This window comes from Oryctolagus cuniculus, chromosome 2, assembly GCF_964237555.1.
Source record: "Oryctolagus cuniculus chromosome 2, mOryCun1.1, whole genome shotgun sequence".
Taxonomy (NCBI): Eukaryota; Metazoa; Chordata; class Mammalia; order Lagomorpha; family Leporidae; genus Oryctolagus; species Oryctolagus cuniculus.
The window spans coordinates 110,546,869-110,566,158 of record NC_091433.1 but is presented as its reverse complement, the minus strand read 5'-3'; the positions used below and the strand labels follow the sequence as shown (position 1 = coordinate 110,566,158).

The following is a 19,290-nucleotide window of genomic DNA, read 5'->3' as shown; positions in this document are numbered from 1 at the left end:
GACGGCTATAGATAAACTCTTACCTCCTAACATACAACTCCAACACCCAGAGTTACAACATCATCATGTATAAATATCTCAAGAGTGCCCACTCCTTGACATTCAGCTGCCACACTGACTGCCTGGGCCACCTCTGAGAAAGCTGGTTCAAGGAAGAACAGTCAGAGTCCCAGCTGCATGCTGGGAGGAGTGTGGTCCTCCGGCCAGCAGAGGTACTAATCACCCACAGCCTTGTCTGGGGGTTAGGGAGTGAGCGACACGTGGGGCACAAGTGCACACACAATTGGGTCTGCTTCAGGTTCTGAATGTAGCTCTGGAATATGAACAGTCACGTCTTCCTGGCAGCTGGGACTGGGACATTATCAAAGCAGCACATCTATGGTGTTCCATGGGCTAATACAGCCAGTAACCTGTGCATGAGGACATGTGCTTTTCCTTTCTGAGTTCTGTCCTAACCTGCAGATGAGATATGTGACGCCCCTACCTGCAGAAGCTGATTCCACTACTTCTTTTCTCAATAGGCTTAAATTCTGAGTTCCTGTCTCAGTAGCGGTAAGGGCCAAGAAGAGATGCATTTGTCTTCTCTTGCACCCTTAAGAGCAACTGCATGTGTTTAGGAGACAGAGTAAAAGCACATGGGCAGATTCATATAGGGATCAAAAACAATGTTTGCCTCATTGATACTTTTTTTTAATCAGTACCGAAAACTGGCCAGAAATATCATTATACAATTGAAAATGCTTTCTACCAATGCTTAAGGCTATCTGTTCTTTGTTTTTTCTTCCCCCCAATAAACTCAATGTACACAGGGTTGGTGTAGGATCTCCAGAATTTCTCCTGTAATGCACTTTTGTGACAAAAGATAATTTAAATTGTGCTCACTACAGAACTTTTTATGCCAAGGTTGAACTTAATGAACCTTCTGGGTTTCAGTGCCTTCAAAAGGAGGGACTGAGCAGATTACCAGTAAGGTCTCTTCAATACCAAATATCCATGCGATCATGAATCACATAAAACTATGGGCTGAGGAATGCAACACAGCAATGGTCTCTTATTTGCAGTGTAGACATTCATCTTAGTATAAGGAAATAGTAAGAAAGTCTACTTACTGATGATTGGTCTGATAGAGAGGATTTTTCCAATTCTGGAAGGTTTGAAATTATTGTAGTTCTATTGCCTTTTTCGGTAGCTACAAGTTCTATTGATAAACCATCTCCTATGATATGCCAACTTTTTATAGCCAACTTAAAAAAAGAGAAATAGAAGAAAGTGATTACCACAACACAAACATAAAATATTTAAATGTGATTTAGAATAAAAACAGATTTTTTTTTACCTCAATTGGATTGCTGTTTATAATTGCAAATAAAATATTACTTGCTTCTGTAGCACTCAGTACTCCAAAATCTATGAAACGTTCCTCTATTTTGGGGGGCAATACAAAGTACTGGGAAGATATAAAAGAACTAGATTAAATATAAAATATTTATGTAATAGAACGTTAAAGATAAAATAGTTTCTGTATTTTATGTATATATGGTTATGAGAATACTTCAGAAGGTTCATGGAAAATTAATTAAAAGATTTTATTTCAATGCAAAAATTTTTTGAAATCCATGCATACAAAAATCATGAAAGAGGCATGTTATGAAAATAATTATGTATGGATATAAAACTTTTTCTGTACCAGATAAATTTCTCTTTTCTGTTTGTTAATTTTGAAGACAGAGAGAGAGAGAGAGAGAAGTAGAGGCGGGGGCTGGGGAGGAAGGGAGAGAACGAGAGCGAGAGCGAGTCTTCTGTCGGCTGGTTCACTCCCCAAATGGTCGCAATGGTGGGAGCTGAGCCGACTGAAGCCAGGAGCTTCTTTGGGGTCTCCCATGTGGGTTCAGGGGCCCAAGCACTTGGACCATCTTCCACTGCTTTCCCAGGCCAGAGCAGAGAGCTGGATTGGAAGAGGAGCAGCCAGGACTTGAACTAGCGCCAATATGAAATGCTGGCACTGCAAGCTTGGGCTTTAACCTGTTGCATCACAGCATCAGCCCCTAAATTTGTGTTTTAAAACCATTTCCCATGAACTTCATGTAATACTTTCATATGTAGCCACACATATATAGTTGAGAACTCCATACAAACAAAATCAGTTTGAACCAATCAGATATGAAAACAGCCATGGCCTCTATTAAGTAGCTAAAAGAAGCAGGAAGCTAAAGAACAAGGAGAGGGTGCATGGAGCCTAGGAGGATTAGGCAAAAAGCCTGGAATTTCAATTAACATCGTGAATGATTACAAATATGTAATCACTTAAACAAAGTAAGTGAAGGAGGGGGTAATACTGAAGACCCCTCCAGTTCTAAGATTCTATCTGATGTTTACAGTTTATAGGACCACATATAAAAAATAACTGGAAAAAAAATTGTGTCTGTCCATACAGAACATGTACAGACTTTCTCCCCATCATTATTTTCCAAATGTTACAACATAACAGTTAAATAACAATTAATCACATAACATTTACATTGTATTAGGTATTGTATGTAATTTAAGGATGAGTTATTATAGGCAAGAGGATGTGTGTGGGTTATATGCAAACACTCCCTCATTTTATTTAAGAGACTTGAGCATCATGCTTATGGTATTTCAAGAGGGGGTCCTGGAACGAATCTCGTGCAGATGCTGAGGGATGAATGGGGTTTGGGATTACCCTTGAATCTAGGCATTCACTGGGGGCTTTGGAATGTATCCTGCGGGAAAACTACTGTTTCTTGGAAGCACTGACAAGGAAGGAGTTAGATCAACTTGTAGAGCACAGATAATGGCAAAACAAGAGTATGCACCTTGATTGCCTACTATCTGAACACACAAAAGATGGACAGGGAGTTTAAATTTTAGAGGTAGATAACGGGCCGGCGCTGTGGTGTAGTGGGTAAAGCTACCACCTGCAGTGCTGGCATCCCATATGAGCGCCAATTTGAGTCCTCTTCTGATCCAGCTCTTTGTTATGGCCTGGGAGAGCAGTGGAAGATGGCCCAAGTGCTTGCGCCCTTGCACCCTTGAGGGAGACCTGGAAGAAGCTCTTTAGCTCCTGATCGGCTCAGCACCAGCTACTGCAGCCATTTGGGGAGTGAACTAGCAGATGGAAGACTTCTCTCTCTCTGCCTCTCTGTTACTCTGCCTTTCAAATAAATAAATAGTCTTTAAAAAGAAAAAGGTAGATAACATACTTACATCTAAAAAGCCTGTGTATACCCGCACAGGTAAATGAAATTTAGAAGCATTGGTAATAAGTAAAATGTTGTTATCTATGTGCATGGATGATGTGGATGGCATAAAAAACAGGGTAAAAATATATCCCGATTCGTTAGGGAGAATTAAGACTGGTTTGCTGAAGTTGTGAACCTAGGAAATGATGGAAGAGAGAGAGAGAAAGAAAAAAAAAAACACATTAGCATCATCTAGTTGGTAGATCAGATAAATAAGAAGCACAAGGGGTCCTGGACTTACTTTAAACATTGCTTTGGCTTCTTCTGGCAGCAACACGTCATGAATGAGGATGGCAAAGCTGAAAGTATTGGTCAGGTAAATTGGCCTCTCCACAGGATCCGCAGGACTATCTCGGATGTGAAACAGTGTTGCGGCGTGATCAAATCCCAAGTAACTATTTGGAAAAAAAAATGATTTTTATTTCCATATGTTAATCTAACATCTAAATTCTTTTGTTATGAGTAGTAATTGTTTCTAGCACTAAAGACTTAGAGAATTAAAACTATAATATTTTTATGATTGACTACATGGTTTAAAACAAAATTTAGCTTATAAAATATTGAAATATAAAGGACTATTTTCTAATGAATTATATATAATCAAACAATTAGAATCAAGAATGTATCAACAAAAAAAAACCCCTTACTTACAAACAAATCATGTTTATCACTGACTTGCAACCAGTTTTCTTAAAATAAACATCTACCAAATTGAATATTAAACTATCACTGGTTAAAGACTCACTAGAAAATGACCTGCATGTTACTGCCCGTTAATAAAGAGATACAATTCTCTAAGTGTTCATAAGTTTATAAAGGAATATAAAAGATTCCATTTCAAGTGACAAAACAGTAACAAGCCACAAACACTTATATGTTGCAAAAGGAACAACAAAAAGGAAATGGTTCAAGTGATGTAAATATTTAAAAAATCAGATTCATTTGTGAATCATTAAGTTCATTTAAACCAAAATCATACCATCCACTTATCTCTTTAAAGTAAGAAATAAACAAAATAAAGGTGGATCTCCTAGGTAGTTCAGGTTTTCTTTTCATCACTAATCCCGCTGAGTTTATGTGAATTTGGCTACTATTGTTGCCACAGTTATTTAGAATTAAATAAATATTAAATAACATTTACATTGTATTAAATTTTTATTTAATTGTTAATAATTAAAAACAGAATTTAAAACCAAAAACTTAAAAAGCTTATTTTAAAAAGAAACTCACCCATCTAGGACTTCTGCTTGATAAGGTATTTCCAGCTTAGAATAACTCTTTTCTTTCGCTTTAACAGTTATCTTCCCAGAAAACTGGGAGGGCTTTTTTGCCCTGGATGCTGCAAGCAAATATGAAAAATCATCTGTCAGTTTTTACTACCAAAGAATATGTGTGACTTTTATGTTGACTGGCAAAAAACTCTACATGAATTCAAGCTTTCAAGGTGGTAAACAGTCTACTTTCATACAGTTTCAAAATAATACGCTTCTCATACAAACGGAAAAAATGGGATGAACAGACGAGGAATAGCGAGCGAACACACTCGGGAGGAACACCACGCTCCAAGCCACCTCTCTAAGGGCAGCCACAGCTCTGGTCTTGTTACAACAGGAGCTACTCCATCTCTGCGGTACTACCATTTGGGGCCAGATGAATTCTTGGTTGTGGGAGGCTGTCCTGTGAATTTGCGGGAAGTGTATCGGCACCCAGGGTCTGCTAGATGTCATTAGTATCCCTCCAAATATCCCCCGAGAGGCAAGACTGTTGCTCATTGAGAACCACTGGTTTCTAGTTTTACTGAGAAAAAAGTCACATTCCTTGTCAGACCAGTCTTGCTAGCAATACTGATAAAGTAGCATCATGCAAGAAAAAAAAAGCAAGAGTTATGAGCTCTGACTTCCCATACTGAGGCAACCCTGAGAGCATACGGAGTCTAAGAGGAGACAAATCCCCTTCTGCCACTGCATTATGTAGCCCTCATCAATGAGGCAAAACCTTTAGATTCTGCAGCAGTTTTGAATAATTCCATCTGGAATTACAGAAATTGAGTCTGCAGATCCAATCTGGTTATTTGTCAGATGCTCCTTTCAAAGGAAATAAGGAAACGATTTATCCCTTGAAAGTACTTCAGGGCTGGCACTGCAGCTCACTAGGCTAATCCTTCGCCTGTGGCGCTGCCACCCTGGGTTCTAGTCCTGGTTGGGGTGCTAGATTCTGTCCTGGTTGCTCCTCTTCCAGTCCAGCTCTCTGCTGTGGCCCGGGAAGGCAGTGGAGGATGGCCCAAGTGCTTGGGCCCTGCACCTGCATGGGAGACCAGGAGGAAGCACCTGGCTCCTGGCTTCGGATCAGCACGGTGTGCCGGCCGTAGCAGCCATTTGGGGGTGAACCAACTTAAGGAAGACCTTTCTCTCTCTGTCTCTCACTGTTTAACTCTGCCTGTAAAAAAAAAAAAAAAAAAAAAAAAAAAAAAAAAAGAAAGAAAGAAAAAAGGAAGTACTTCAGGCACACTCCCACTTATGGGAATAATCTAAATCTGATTTAGGCAAATGTGTGGTACCTAACTTCAGGATGAAACCAGAACAAAGAACTAATATGACATCTAGTAGCAGACTGCTACCAGTACACATGATGACTTCAGGTTTTTAAATTCCCATTTACCCTGATATTTTTCTGTGCATGCTAGTTAGCCATTCCTGGATACTTTCAAATTTTCTCTATTTGTTTTGCTGTAAGGGTGATTCCAAGTGCCATAATTTAGGCATTTCATGGTATCATATTAAGTTATATTTTAGTAAATGAAGTGGTGAAAAATCTCAAGAAAATTCAGTTAAAAATCATGAAGAGTAGTGAGTTTTGATGAGAAAGATGCTTGACAGGTGAACAGCATGGAGTTTAAATCAAGTACATTCTGAAAACATTACAAGATAAAGATACTTCCTGGCTCCCACAGCGATCTCAGGGACATGTTCTGTGTAGGGACCCAGAGGGCTGACAGGAGAAGTGGAAGGTAGACAGGCTTCTCTTTGATTAAAAACCACTTTTGACTGCTCCACTTCTGATCCAGCTCCCTGCTAATGGCCTGAATAATTAGAAGATGGCCCAACTGCTTGGGCCCCTGCCACCTTTAAGTTCCTGGCTGCAGCCTGGCCCAGCCCTCGCCACTGCAGCCATCCGGACAGTGAACGACTGGATAGAAGATTCCTCTCTCCACCTCTCCCTCTAACTCTGACTTTCAAATAAATAAATGAATAAATAAAGCTGTAAGCAGGTAAAAACCACTTGAGAAATGCAGCCGTTCGTTTTTATAAAGATACTTCCTTTATGCCTTTGTATTTAACTTTACGTAATTTCTTCTAGAAACATCCTATGATCTCAAGCAGACACTAACGCACTGCATGTATCCGAGGGCGGGAGAGCCTTGCTGAACAGTCTGCACAGGAGCAGAAGAGGAGCCGCTCATCCTTTCGGGGTAGGGGACGACCTGCAACACGGTGGCCAACGCTCCAAGCGGGGCCCTGGCTGCTCCCCTCTGCTGAGGCACACACGGGGCGAGGGAGGGGGTGGTTTGCACAAAGATGATCTCTCAGTGACACAGAAGACAATTTTCTGCAGATTGGGAAAGAACTGTGGCAGCTACACCGTCTATAATTCTACTTCCTGACAACTCTATTAGGATACTATGCCGCCTGCTTAATGCTGATTCCTGGGGAGTTCTAGCTGAGTCCGCGGGGAGTCCGCCTTTGCCTGGCAGGTGCCTGAGGGCCTACCAAGCCTCTTACAGTGAGGAGCAGGCCCAGATGCTCTCGATGTCCCAGCCCCAACTCCCCAGTCAACCCTCAGCCTGTGAGGAGCCGAGCTGTGGACTCTGAGCCTGGGTGGTGTTGCCATGGTGCCAGAGTCAACTCTACAGCTCCTCCCTTGCATGACCCCTATGAGAAAAGCCCTGTTTATATTTTCAGGAGACAGTAAATCACTATTTAAAACATTTTGTAACAATAAATTTCTATTAAAGTAGGCAAAACTGAATAAAACATACTATAAAAATGTTTGGGTGCAGTTAACAGTTTAAATGACAAAACAGTTATTATACATGTTTGAAGTTAACACCTAATTTGACAATTCTATCATAAAGGCTTTTATTTAAGTAGGACTATCTGCCTTGCTCATAAAAGCCAATATATAAAAATGTTACAAAATATTTTTGCTTTCAAATTCAGACATGCTTCTGAAATTTAAATGCAATATAATTACAAAAATCAATGACTTCATAATTAAGGCAAATTGCAATTGACACATGTGAAAGGGTTAGCCCAGATTAAAGATATTTCAAACCTAATGTACTTGCTAATACTAGCTTAGATTTATGAAGCAATGATATTTTCTTTTATGTATCAATCAGTAAGAGTCCATGATGGCTCACAGGAAAAAAATAAATCGACCTAAGCAGTAATGTAAAATCTGACTATGAAGTAGTCTGGATTACCAAAGAGAGATGACAACACAGATGCTTTCCTGTTTATTACGGTAATACCACTGTATCAAAGAGGACAAAGGCAAATACTTACCATCAAAACTAATGCTTGCAACCTTAGTATATTTACTTTCAGAAGCTTTTAACGTAATTGGTTTAAAGTATACTGTTATAGCATCATTTTGAGGTGTAGGTCGAACACTCTGCATGGAGGAAAAAAATAATACATAAATGGCATTATTTTGGCTTAATGGTTTAGTCACTAGAAAAGTAAAGCAGAATCAAAATTTGGCAAATTTTTCTTACGTGGTCCCTTTAAATGGAATGGACCAAACTGGCAACACTTCAAAGTAATTTCCAAAGAGTATGAAGGAAAATGATGACCCAAGGGTAACACAGTATGAGAGATAAGTAACTGTATGAAACTAAAAACAGGCCCCAGTGTTGTGGTGTAGTGGGTTAAACTGCCACTTGTGACACCAGCATCCCACATGGGTACTGGTTCATGTCCTGGCTGTTTCACTTCCAATCCAGCTCCCTGCTAACGTGCCTGGGAAAGCAGTGGAAGACGGCCCAAGTACCTGGGCTCCTGTGTCCATGTAGGAGACCTGGATAAAGCTCCCAACTTTGGCCTGGCCCAGCCCTGACTGCTGAGGCCTTCTGGGGAGTGAATTGGCAGATGGAAGATCCCTCCCTCTCTCTCTCTCTTTCTCTCTCTCTCTCCCTCTTTAACTTTGCCTTTCAAATAAATAAATGTTTTTTAAAAAAATCTAAAAACATATTTAATACACTGGGTACAAGTATATAAAATGTTAACAAAAGGTATTTATTTTCTAAATGAACAATCAATTCATATGTCAGAGAAGGTAACTTACGATAGGGTCCCACTTAACAAAATCCACAACACTAAATGCAACATCCACACTATCTGAAGGTGAACAACGATTATGAACCTGACACCAGTGCCAAAGGCGTTTTAGATTCCACTTGAAATGGCATCTTCTCTTCCTCGCTTGGATCTGGTTGTGCTAGTGGGATATGCTGCTGACAGGGAGCAGGGCTATCCTCCTAGCTATGGGGCTCAGCAGTGAGGCAGACTGCAAGGATGTTTACCTTGGAAGATGTCAGAATGCTTTAGACTTAACTGAATCAGATGTTTCTATTAAAACAGACAAACCTAAAGCAACACACAACAGTAATAGCTGACACCTTTACAGTATGCTCATCAAACAGGCATATTTAAGGCCCAGTTCTTTTTGATTATCCTCACTGACACAGAGCACTTTCAATGGGAACTTCCTTCCCCATTACTAAAGAAGAGAGCCTAGTGATACTGAGTGATGCTTCAACAGCGAGGCATCAAAACACCAGACTAAACACTGGCTTCCTCATTCGCTCCAGACTTTCACTTGACATCCTATTCTACAAATACACATTCACAAAACAGTGGTACTGTACACAAATCTTGAACAAAAACTTTCCTTCATCATTTCTGACTCTTGACCTTGCAGTGAACACCCTCCTGGAGGGACCCAGTGAATTTTCGGGGGCTTATCAAACAGCTTGTCATTTCTCTTAGAGAAGAGCTGCTTGTCAACAGGTCAGATCCAGCATGTCAGCAGATTCTTTCCCCGGTACCCTGCAGCTTTAGCTCAGTTGTAAAGGAGAAATCTGCCTACATTCAACACACGACAGCAGTTCCCTGGAGGTACAAGAAGCATTTTGAAAGAGTGTGAAGAAAAACAACTGTTCCTGTAGCTTTGCTGTCTGTGCTCCCAGGGAACTGAGTGGATCTAGCATATCAGAATGTTTACAGGTGCTGCTAGAGCATCTTCCTTTGCATTGTGGATTAGTCCTGAGCTATTAGCAAGTTGTTACAGGGCCTGGCATGATGGCCTACGGGTAGGCCAACAGTTTTCTGTGCAGGAAATCTTAATTAGCCTTAGCTCTCGGCATTTTAACTTTTTAATCTTTTTCTTTGAGCAGACTTGAACTTTTTTTTTTTTTTAACGAGTTATTTATTTGAAAGGCATAGTGACAGAGAGAGGGGGAGACTCAGAGAGACAGAGCTCCTTAATCTGCTGGTTCACTTCCCAAATGGCTACAATAGTCGTGTCTGGGGCAGGCCAAAGCCAGGAATTCCATCCTGGTCTCGCACATGGGTGGTAGGGACACAAGTCCATGGGCCACCTTCTGCTACCTTCCCAGGCACATTAGCCAGAAGCTGGATGGCGAGAAGAGCACCTGGGACTGCAGCCGGCGCTCCAATATGGGATGCCAGAGCCAGAAACAGCAGCTTAACCCACTATGCTGCAACCCATTTGACCCATTTGCTTCTGGTTCTTCAGCTGGGGCTGGAGGTGAATGATCTGCTCATCTCGGCTTTACTTATCAATGAAAGCTGCTATTAGCAATCACTGAAAATACCAATCTCTTTATCTGTGATGGGACTATGCCTGTGTGTATGTATATGTGTCTTTAAAAATAAAACAAAGCACTTTGACCTTTAAGACAAACTACAAATTGGAGAAAGCTTCATTACACTATACCACCATACTAATCCTTTTCCCACAGAAAAGGAGCAATCCAAGGGCAATCAGTTTATGACTACTGAACTACAAGTGTGAGTTGAAAAAACTTGCCAGCTATGCATTCAGGCTGATTTGCCTCACCTGTTTAAAAAAAAAATCTTAGGGGTCTGAATTAGATGTTTTCTGAGATCCCACCTAATCACACAATTTTGTGATTCAGTTAACGATGGTATTTTTTTCTTGTCACTTTTATCTTGAAGTCACAATTCGTTAGAGACACAATCTTACAAAGCTTTGCAGTTTGCAGAGGACTTTCACAAATATGGCCCCGGATTCCTTCACTTGCTCTACTGTGCTGGACCAGTTCCCAGCACGCTCACACACTGGAAGTGGCAGTTCATCAGTACAGCCACACGGCGCTTTTCCAGTATGACCAGCCTGTACAGTACCATGCCAGAAACAGGTAAGCCACGGGATTTGTTAAAATACAGTCTCTGCAAGTAGGGAGAGCTGAGAACACTGATGGAAAAAATGTTTTTCCTATATGACAGACACCATTTTAAGATTCTCTTTACCAGAGGAAAATTTTACATTATTACCTTAAAATGTTATATTAATGGTAAACAAATATTCAATTAACAACTCATGTATAATACAAGTGGTCTGAACTCTTCATTCACTAGCACTAAAAGCAATCCCAGGAGGTGGGCATTTCATGCAGTGTCTAAGATGACCACATTCCATCACAGGGTGCTTGGGTTTCAGTCCTGGCTCCACTTCTGATTCTATTTCTTGCTAATGCATGCCCTGGGAGGCAGTGGGTGATGGTTCAAGTAATGGTCTTCGCCACCCATGTGGGAGAGCCAGACTGAGTTCTGAGCTCCTGGCTTTGGAGCTCTGGCTGTTGTGGGCACTTGGGGAATGAACCAGCCAATGAAAGAAGATCATGACCTGTCTGTCTCCATCTTCCTGCCTTTCAAATAAATTAAAACAAAACCAAACCAGAAAACCAAAGAAATACTTGAGTTAAAAAAAAAAACAACAACTCAATAAACAAACCTAAATCAGTTAACACCCATTTTTCAAGGAAACAAAATATTTAAGTAGTTGGCTCATTCTGGTGGCTTACCATACAAACTACATGATCATTACCTTATAACGAACATTTATATTAACAAGCTATTTTAGTATTAGTCACTGTTGCTTACTCAAAGGCAATCATGAACTAGAAAAACATGGCATGATTCCCAGGAAAGGCAGCTTTCATATGTTCTAAATACATTTGCAGACTTTTCTCTCACCATTCAGACCCAATTAATGCTAACATTAAAGTGATACTGAGGAGTCCAGAACATTCTGAAACTACCTAGGAGCCAGCTCTGTGGTGTAGTGGGCTAAGCCTCTGTCTGCAGTGCCGGAATCCCATATGGGCACCGGATTCTGTCCTGGTTGCTCCTCTTCCAGTCCAGCTCTCTGCTGTGGCCTGGGAAAGCAGTGGAGGATGGCCCAAGTGCTTGGGCCCTGCACCCATGTGGGAGACCCTGAAGTTCCTGGCTCCGGATCAACTCAACTCCAGCTGTGGCGGCCATCTGGGAAGTGAATCAGTGTCTCTCTGTCTCGCTCTTTCTCTGTCTGTAACTCTACCTCTCAAATAAATAAATAAAATCTTTTTTAAAAAAGGAAACTACCTAAAAAAGCATTTGAGTAAACAAGGCAAATAACCTTTCAGTACCTAATACTTTAATAAGTTATGCACAAACTTATGAAAGCATATATCAAGTTGATATTGGTAAAATGGGTAAGAAAACCTGATTTTTACTCATCAGCTAGCGAGGAAACCTCACATAAACATTCCTCTAAAGACATCTCAGGCGGACTAATTCTAACACGTATACAGCATTAGTGTTTTGTAAATGTTAGTAAAATAATTTTCTCAAAGTTACATTATAGAATATGTTAGGAATGACTTAAACAGGCATCTTGACTGTCAAATGGGTGAGAAACTTACATTTGGAGCTACTTGCTTTAGTATAATCATTTATTTTAAGACTAAAGCATTTAGAAAAAAAGATTGAATTCCCTAAAGGGGAAATTAAAAAAATCTCTAGCATCTAGCACTGCCTAGCCCATCCTAAAAATTCTGTTTATGTGTGAAACAGAAGGGGGTATGAACCTTTCTAAAAAGATATCAGTCTTTAAGCCTTGCATTATGCAGAAAATACTCAAGCAAACATGAAAACCTCTTAAGATTCTGCTTGCACTGTAGGTGGGTTTGACTCAAGCTGGGTAAGTTGAGAAGTCTATGCTCTGTCACCTGTGCAGGGGACCACTGCCACAGGCTTTAACTGGTCTCCTCCACAGTGCACGCTGCACAAAGTTGCTACCGTGACCTTTGACAACACATAAATCAGATGACACCACTTTCTTGCTTCAAATCTTATAGTAATTTCCCACTGAGTTTAGAATAAAATCTAAACACCTAGCAGAGCTACAGGAGCCCTGCGTGAAGGTTAGCCTGACACAGGAGGGATCCTGATGCTCTGACTCACTGCTGTACCCTCAGGACTTTGCAGAGCAGCTGCATACAGTTGATGCTTACTAAATGCTCATTGAATGAATGGATGAATGAACGAGGAAGTAAGACAAAAACACCAAAACACTGGTATAACATGGGCTTTGGGTATTACAAGAAAATACATACATAGGTAAGTACTGATGTAGATACACAGACACTTAGGTTTTGAACAGAAATACTTATGAAGTCAATTCATAAAGATTCGACTGCTAAGTGTCACTGTACATCTAATATACTTTGATGAGATTGAAGTTTTTCTGTGGTTGGGTATGTCACTTGGGGGTAAAAAAAAGCACAGTTTTCCTTAGCTAGAAGACCTAGTGTGCCTGATGGAGTTAACTGTATTAAATAAGGGAATCCATGTAATGAAATCAGTGTAGTGCCTGACAACAGCATTCACCTACAGTGAATCCTAAAACTCATTCACAATAAAAAAGAAAGGAACAAACATGCCCTTACTTAACTCCGTTCATACATGAACTGAATACCATATTTTTTTCCTATTCACATTCTTAGAATTCTTCACTAACTGTACTTTTCTATAAAATGCTTATTCAAAAAGACACTGTTTCAGTCCATTTACTGTGCATGAAAAGTTAGGCTAGTTTTCTTGAGCTAATTATGGCATTTTCCCATTGAATCCCTAAACAGCATTAGAACAAATGACAAGTGGGAAGAGACAATTCATGAAAAAATAAATAAAAACTTACTGTTATCGGTACATCTTTTGTTCCTGAATTTAATAAATGAAGATTTAAAACTTTTGGCAGATCTGTTAAAATTGAGGAAAAGAAATATTTCTTAAAGAGGTACGCTTTACAATAAGTTAGCATCTTATCTTATTAGGTATCAAATTGAACCTATTCTAGAATGTGAAATATCATGACAATCATATTAACGACACATCAGATAGGAATCCTTTACTAATACACATACATTGTATTTTAAGAATATCCCCCATCTTAAATCATTAGATGAACAAAATTCAGAACACAATTTTTTTTTTTTTTTTTTTTTTTTTTTTTTTTTTTTGACAGGCAGAGTGGACAGTGAGAGAGAGAGACAGAGAGAAAGGTCTTCCTTTGCCGTTGGTTCACCCTCCAATGGCCGCCGCGGCCTGCGCGCTGCGGCCGGCGCACCGCGCTGATCCGATGGCAGGAGCCAGGAGCCAGGTGCTTTTCCTGGTCTCCCATGGGGTGCAGGGCCCAAGCACCTGGGCCATCCTCCACTGCACTCCCTGGCCACAGCAGAGGGCTGGCCTGGAAGAGGGGCAACCGGGACAGAATCCGGCGCCCCGACCGGGACTAGAACCCGGTGTGCCGGCGCCGCTAGGCGGAGGATTAGCCTAAGAACACAATTTTTTAGTGAGCACAGGTATTACAAATATTCAAGTTTTCCAGCAAAGTATAAAAATAAATAATAAATAAAGTACAACGTAGAATGTGAAATATATCAAGAGCCTACCTAAGTTTAAAAATACAATCCTAAAAACCAAGTTTTAGTTATGAATCACTCAAATGAATTTCAAGTTATAAGTACTTTTACTTTTTCCTTAATAAAAGTTCTTACTTGGTTACTTTCCATTTTAGAGTAAGAATCTGTTCCTTGATCACAGGGATCAAAGTCATTAACTGAATAACCTACACCTAAAAAAAAAAAATCCTAGAAGTAAATGTTTCGATTTCCTTCGTTCACCACAACTGAATGGATAAGCAGCTGGATTAAGAAACTAGACCACTACTTTCTACCACAGCCTTCCATCTGGAAAACTTCAGGAATCGCCTGACCTTGTTTTCCCACTCGTAAGCAATGCCACCCCCAGAGGAATGGGGTCTAAACTTGTAAACGCTCTGGGTCCCCAAAAGGAGGGTTCTACGGGATCACACAAGCTACTGGGAACGACCATCACAGCCGAGCTACAAAGTACAACAGAACCACTCAGCACTGAGCACAGAACTGTCTTCTGGCCACCTACAAAGATGGTCTTTTTTTCTTACCTTGTGTTCGTAATGTACCAAAATCCAACATTTCTGTTGAGGAATAAATTCCAGGAGCTTGGGAAAGAGAAAAATAAACAATTATTTTTCATTTTGTCACAGTAGGATGTACTCAAAATAAAACAGAACAGACTTGCAATTTCTTCAGTTTTCCACTAACCTGTTGTAACTTCAACCTCAACAGGAAGAATGATAAACTCCGTGCTGTCGGAAGCATTGGTCTTTATTCTTATGAAGGCTGTGTGATTATCTGCTTCTCTGGATGAAAAACTGGCTCGCATCACTCCCTTTGTTTCATAAGGAGGAATTTCCTGACAAGTTAACAGATCATAGTGTAGCACAGCTTTTGTAACGTTGCAAAATCACCAGATTTTATTGGGCTGGATGATGTCAATTAAAAGATGCATTATTCCATATACCTACTATGAAAAAAATTCATTGCCAATTAAACAAACACATTCTACTGGCTGTTAATACACATGCTCCAATTCTGAAGAATGTTAGAATGTGAAAAACTTTGCTTCTTAGAACTGAAGAAGTATGATATGCAAGAGCAAAGGAACAGAAGTCAAATGACCTGAAAACACATTGTCAGTTGTAAAATCACCATTAACAGGTAGAACTAATCTATAAAATCAGTCATTTTTAAAAATGTGTTCAAGTGGCTTGCATGTATAATTTGTTCTTCAAGCTCTCTAACCAAAAGAAATGTCACCATTAGAGGAACTCTTCTGGAAGTCCACCGGAATCTTGCTAAATGATAACCAAGAAGCTTAGATTTCCCCTTTCCTTTCATTTAAAACCCACCAAAACAAAACAAAGCTCCCCAAGCAAGCTGTTTACCAATCACATTTGAGAAGGCTCTTGATAAGGATTTTCAGTTCAGGGGCTTGGTGCCATGGCTCACTTGGCTGATCCTCCGCCTGAGGTGCCGGCATCCCATATGGGCACTGGGTTCTAGTCCCGGCTGCTCCTCTTCCAGTCCAGCTCTCTGCTGTGGCCTGGGAAGGCAGTGGAGGATGGCCCAAGTGCTTGGGCCCTGTACCCGCATGGGAAACCAGGAGGAAGCGCCTGGCTCCTGGCTTCAGATCGGCCGGCCGTAGCGGCCACTTGGGGAGTGAACCAACGGAAGGAAGACCTTTCTCTGTCTCTCTCACTGTCTGTAATTCTACCTCTCAAATAAATAAATGAAATCTTTAAAAAAAAAAAAAAAGAATTTTCAGTCCAATAAAGACATAATAGTCATACGAACAACAAAAGGAGGACTCACTGAGGGGTGGAAAAAAAGAGTTTTTTGAGGCGTAATTCTTTTCCTGGCTGTAGAAAAATCTGGCATCAAGGGAACCACTGGAAGCTCTCTGCACAGATCCTTCCGGGTATTTCAGAAACCCCTACATTCTAGAACTCACTGGTATTCACTTACCCCTACTCTCTTCAACAAAGTGGGAACAAGTGACTGGAACCCTCCCAAGAGTTTACAATGGACTCTCCTATTGGGGACCACCTTGTTTCCTAGGGCTTTCTCATGGACACAGCACTAGTCTGGGGATGAGGTCAAGGACCACTGACTTAATCCTCACTCTCAGGTTTGTAGGAGTAAGAACTACTGTAGCCACTGGGAGCACTGAAACATGTTACTTTTTGCTGCCCTCCATTATGTTTTTTAAAAAAATTAGTTGGATTTTTATTTTTAAATTTTATTAATTTTAAAATTAATTTTATTTATTTTAAAAATTTTATTAATTTTTAAAAATTTATTTGAAAGGCAGAGGCAGAGGTGGGGGGAGGGGCGGGGAGAGAGAAATCTTCTACCTGCTGGTTCACTCCCCAAATGGCTGCAAATGGCTGGAGCTGGGCTGATCTGAAGCCAGGAGCTTCCTCTGTGTCTCCCATGTGGGTGCAGGGGCCCAAGGACTTGGGCCATCTTCCACTGCTTTCCCAGGCCATATCAAAGAGCTGGCTCTGAAGCAGAGCAGTGGGACTCGAACAGGCGCCCACATGGGATGCCGGGCATTGCAGGTGGTAGCTTTTACTTACTATGCCACAGCACTGGTCCCCATTATGGTTATTAACTATTTAAAAATACAAATCCTCCTATGTTTCCTTACCATATGCCAATTATATTTCCCAGCAACGTTCTCATGTTTCTACTTAGAATTACAATACAAACTTACTAGCCTATATTTAGTCCTTTGAAGCACTATTTTATATATTATTTCTCCCAAAGACTTTTTTTTTAAATTTATTTTTGACAGGCAGAGTTAGTGAGAGAGAGAGAGAGACAGAGATAGAGAGAAAGGTCTTCCTTCCGTTGGTTCACCCCCAAAACGGCCACTACAGCCGGCGCGCTGTGCCGATCCAAAGCCAGGAGCCAGGTGCTTCCTCCTGGTCTCCCATGGGGTGCAGGGCCTAAGCACTTGGGCCATCCTCCACTGCCTTCCCAGGCCACAGCAGAGAGCTGGACTGGAAGAGGAGCAACTGGGACAGAATCTGATGCCCTGACCGGGATTAAGAACCCTGGGGTGCTGGCGCCGCAGGTAGAGGATTAGCCTAGTGAGCCACGGTGCCAGCCCTCCCAAAGACTTTTCAAACAATGTCAAGGTAAAATATTTCTGCAAAAAGATATAAATAAACTGTCCACTACATATTTCCTCCTGCTAATGTATGATTCTGTACTTTCGGAAATAACCACATCACTGACTGACAAATTTGTATCTAAATGTTCAAGTCCAATGTCACCTCCATATCTCTTCCCAGGTCAAGAAAGGTAGGAAGACAAAATCAAGAGGTAATTAACAGAGCAATTACTACAGATACCTTGGTTCTCAGAAATTACTCATAGTGGTAAAGACAGGATGTTTTCAATCGAAGAACAGTGATTTGAGTAGCCCTGATACAAGAACTGCACCTACCAGCCCTGCCTTTTCCCTCCTGCATGATAACGTGGTAGATAAAATCGAAATAAAACAGAAACCTCTCATGTGTCAAGAACCTTTACAGGGAAGATAACGCCTTCATACCCTTTAATTTGGTTAACATCTGCTAGTATTCCGCAAGAGGAAGTGAAAGTATGTAACAGTATCAAAGTAGAGGTAGATCACCTAGGGATGCAAATTTTTCTACATCATCACAGAGGTTGACAAGGCTCCCTTTGTAAAAGCCATCTCTTTTATTAATAGTGAATCTGAATGGTAAATTCTCTACCTTCAAAAATACAATGACTTCTTCACAAGTTTTTAAAATCTTAGCGTAAAGTACATCATAACTAATCAGAGATAACTTTACCAATAAAAATCTGAAAAAACAACTGAAATTGCTTCCTTTCTACACAGTAGGTCAAAGCTCCTGCCAATTTTGTCCACTGCTCTTTCCGAGAATTACTACAGTCTCTCAACTTTCATATCCAATTTTGAATTGTGTTTGATATAAATTTAATATTAAGATAATAAAGAATAGCCATTCATATTTTTTCAGGTGGTAAGACCTGAGCACACTCAAGCGCACACTGTATTAGCACTCACCCATAGTTTCCTGGTACCTCCTTGCTGCCCTGTCGGGAGTTCTAGGTGAAGGTCCCCTCCACTAGAGTACATTTCTACAACCTAGGACAAAAGAACACAAACTCTTTCTCAGTGCAAGTAATATGCTGTTAACAGAGAAGTAAGTTTGACATCCTCAAACTGTTTATTAGAAAAAGTTTAAAAACATTTACAGATATGCAGGATAAGTATCATTAAACTCAGTGTCCTGGAGGTGTAAGCAAGAGTGGTACTTGCATTTAAAGTAATCTTAATTATCAAGTTTTAGGAATACAAATTCTTTCTTTTTTAAATTAAAGAACTGATTTATTTGAATGGCAGAGTTATAGAGAGAAAGGGAGAGAGAGAAGTCTTCCATCCGCTGGTTTACTCCTCAAATGGCCACAATGGCCGGGGCTGGGCCAGGCCGAAGCCAGGAGCCCCTTCTGGATCACCCATGTGGGTGCAGGGGCTCAAGGATTTGGACCATCCACCTCTGCTTTCTCAGGCACATTAGAAGGGAGATGACTGGAAGTGGGGCAGCCGGGACTTGAACCGGGCCCCATATGGGATGCCAGTGCTATAGGCGGTGGCCTAACCCACTATGCCACAATGCCAGACCTAAATTATGTATTTCTTACAGAAACACAAGTGTTTCTTTATTTACACATAAATAACAAGATCTAGCAATGGCTCTAATAACTATTCTGTGAAATAGTAAAGAATGTAAGCATTATTCTGAGATAATTACAATCCTTTTCAAAGATGTATGTATTTATTTGAAAGAAAGATCAAGAGAAAGAGCCACATACACAGACAGACAGAGACAGAGAAAGAGCTTTCTTCTACTGGTTCACTCTCCAAATGGCCACCACAGACAGGTCTGGGCCAGGCCAAAGCCAGGAGCCATCTTCCTCTGCCTGCCCAGCTGCTTT

The 19,290-nt window shown here is 40.7% G+C and overlaps 1 protein-coding gene across 3 annotated transcripts in view; it reads right to left on the bottom strand.

Annotated features, from left to right (window-relative positions):
- The window catches only part of TMEM131 (transmembrane protein 131), a 169,090-nt gene that overhangs the window by 48,770 nt on the left and 101,030 nt on the right, over window positions 1–19,290 (bottom strand). For all 3 annotated transcript variants that reach the window (XM_017339810.3, XM_002710001.5, XM_051835664.2), the window contains exons 8-17: window positions 18,359–18,439; window positions 14,998–15,148; window positions 14,838–14,894; window positions 13,551–13,612; window positions 7,829–7,937; window positions 4,494–4,602; window positions 3,505–3,658; window positions 3,229–3,399; window positions 1,337–1,447; window positions 1,110–1,244 (exon numbers count right to left, since the gene is read on the bottom strand). In XM_017339810.3, coding sequence (XP_017195299.2) covers window positions 1,110–1,244; window positions 1,337–1,447; window positions 3,229–3,399; window positions 3,505–3,658; window positions 4,494–4,602; window positions 7,829–7,937; window positions 13,551–13,612; window positions 14,838–14,894; window positions 14,998–15,148; window positions 18,359–18,439 — 1,140 coding nt within the window. The remainder of the gene's footprint in view (window positions 1–1,109; window positions 1,245–1,336; window positions 1,448–3,228; window positions 3,400–3,504; window positions 3,659–4,493; window positions 4,603–7,828; window positions 7,938–13,550; window positions 13,613–14,837; window positions 14,895–14,997; window positions 15,149–18,358; window positions 18,440–19,290) is intronic.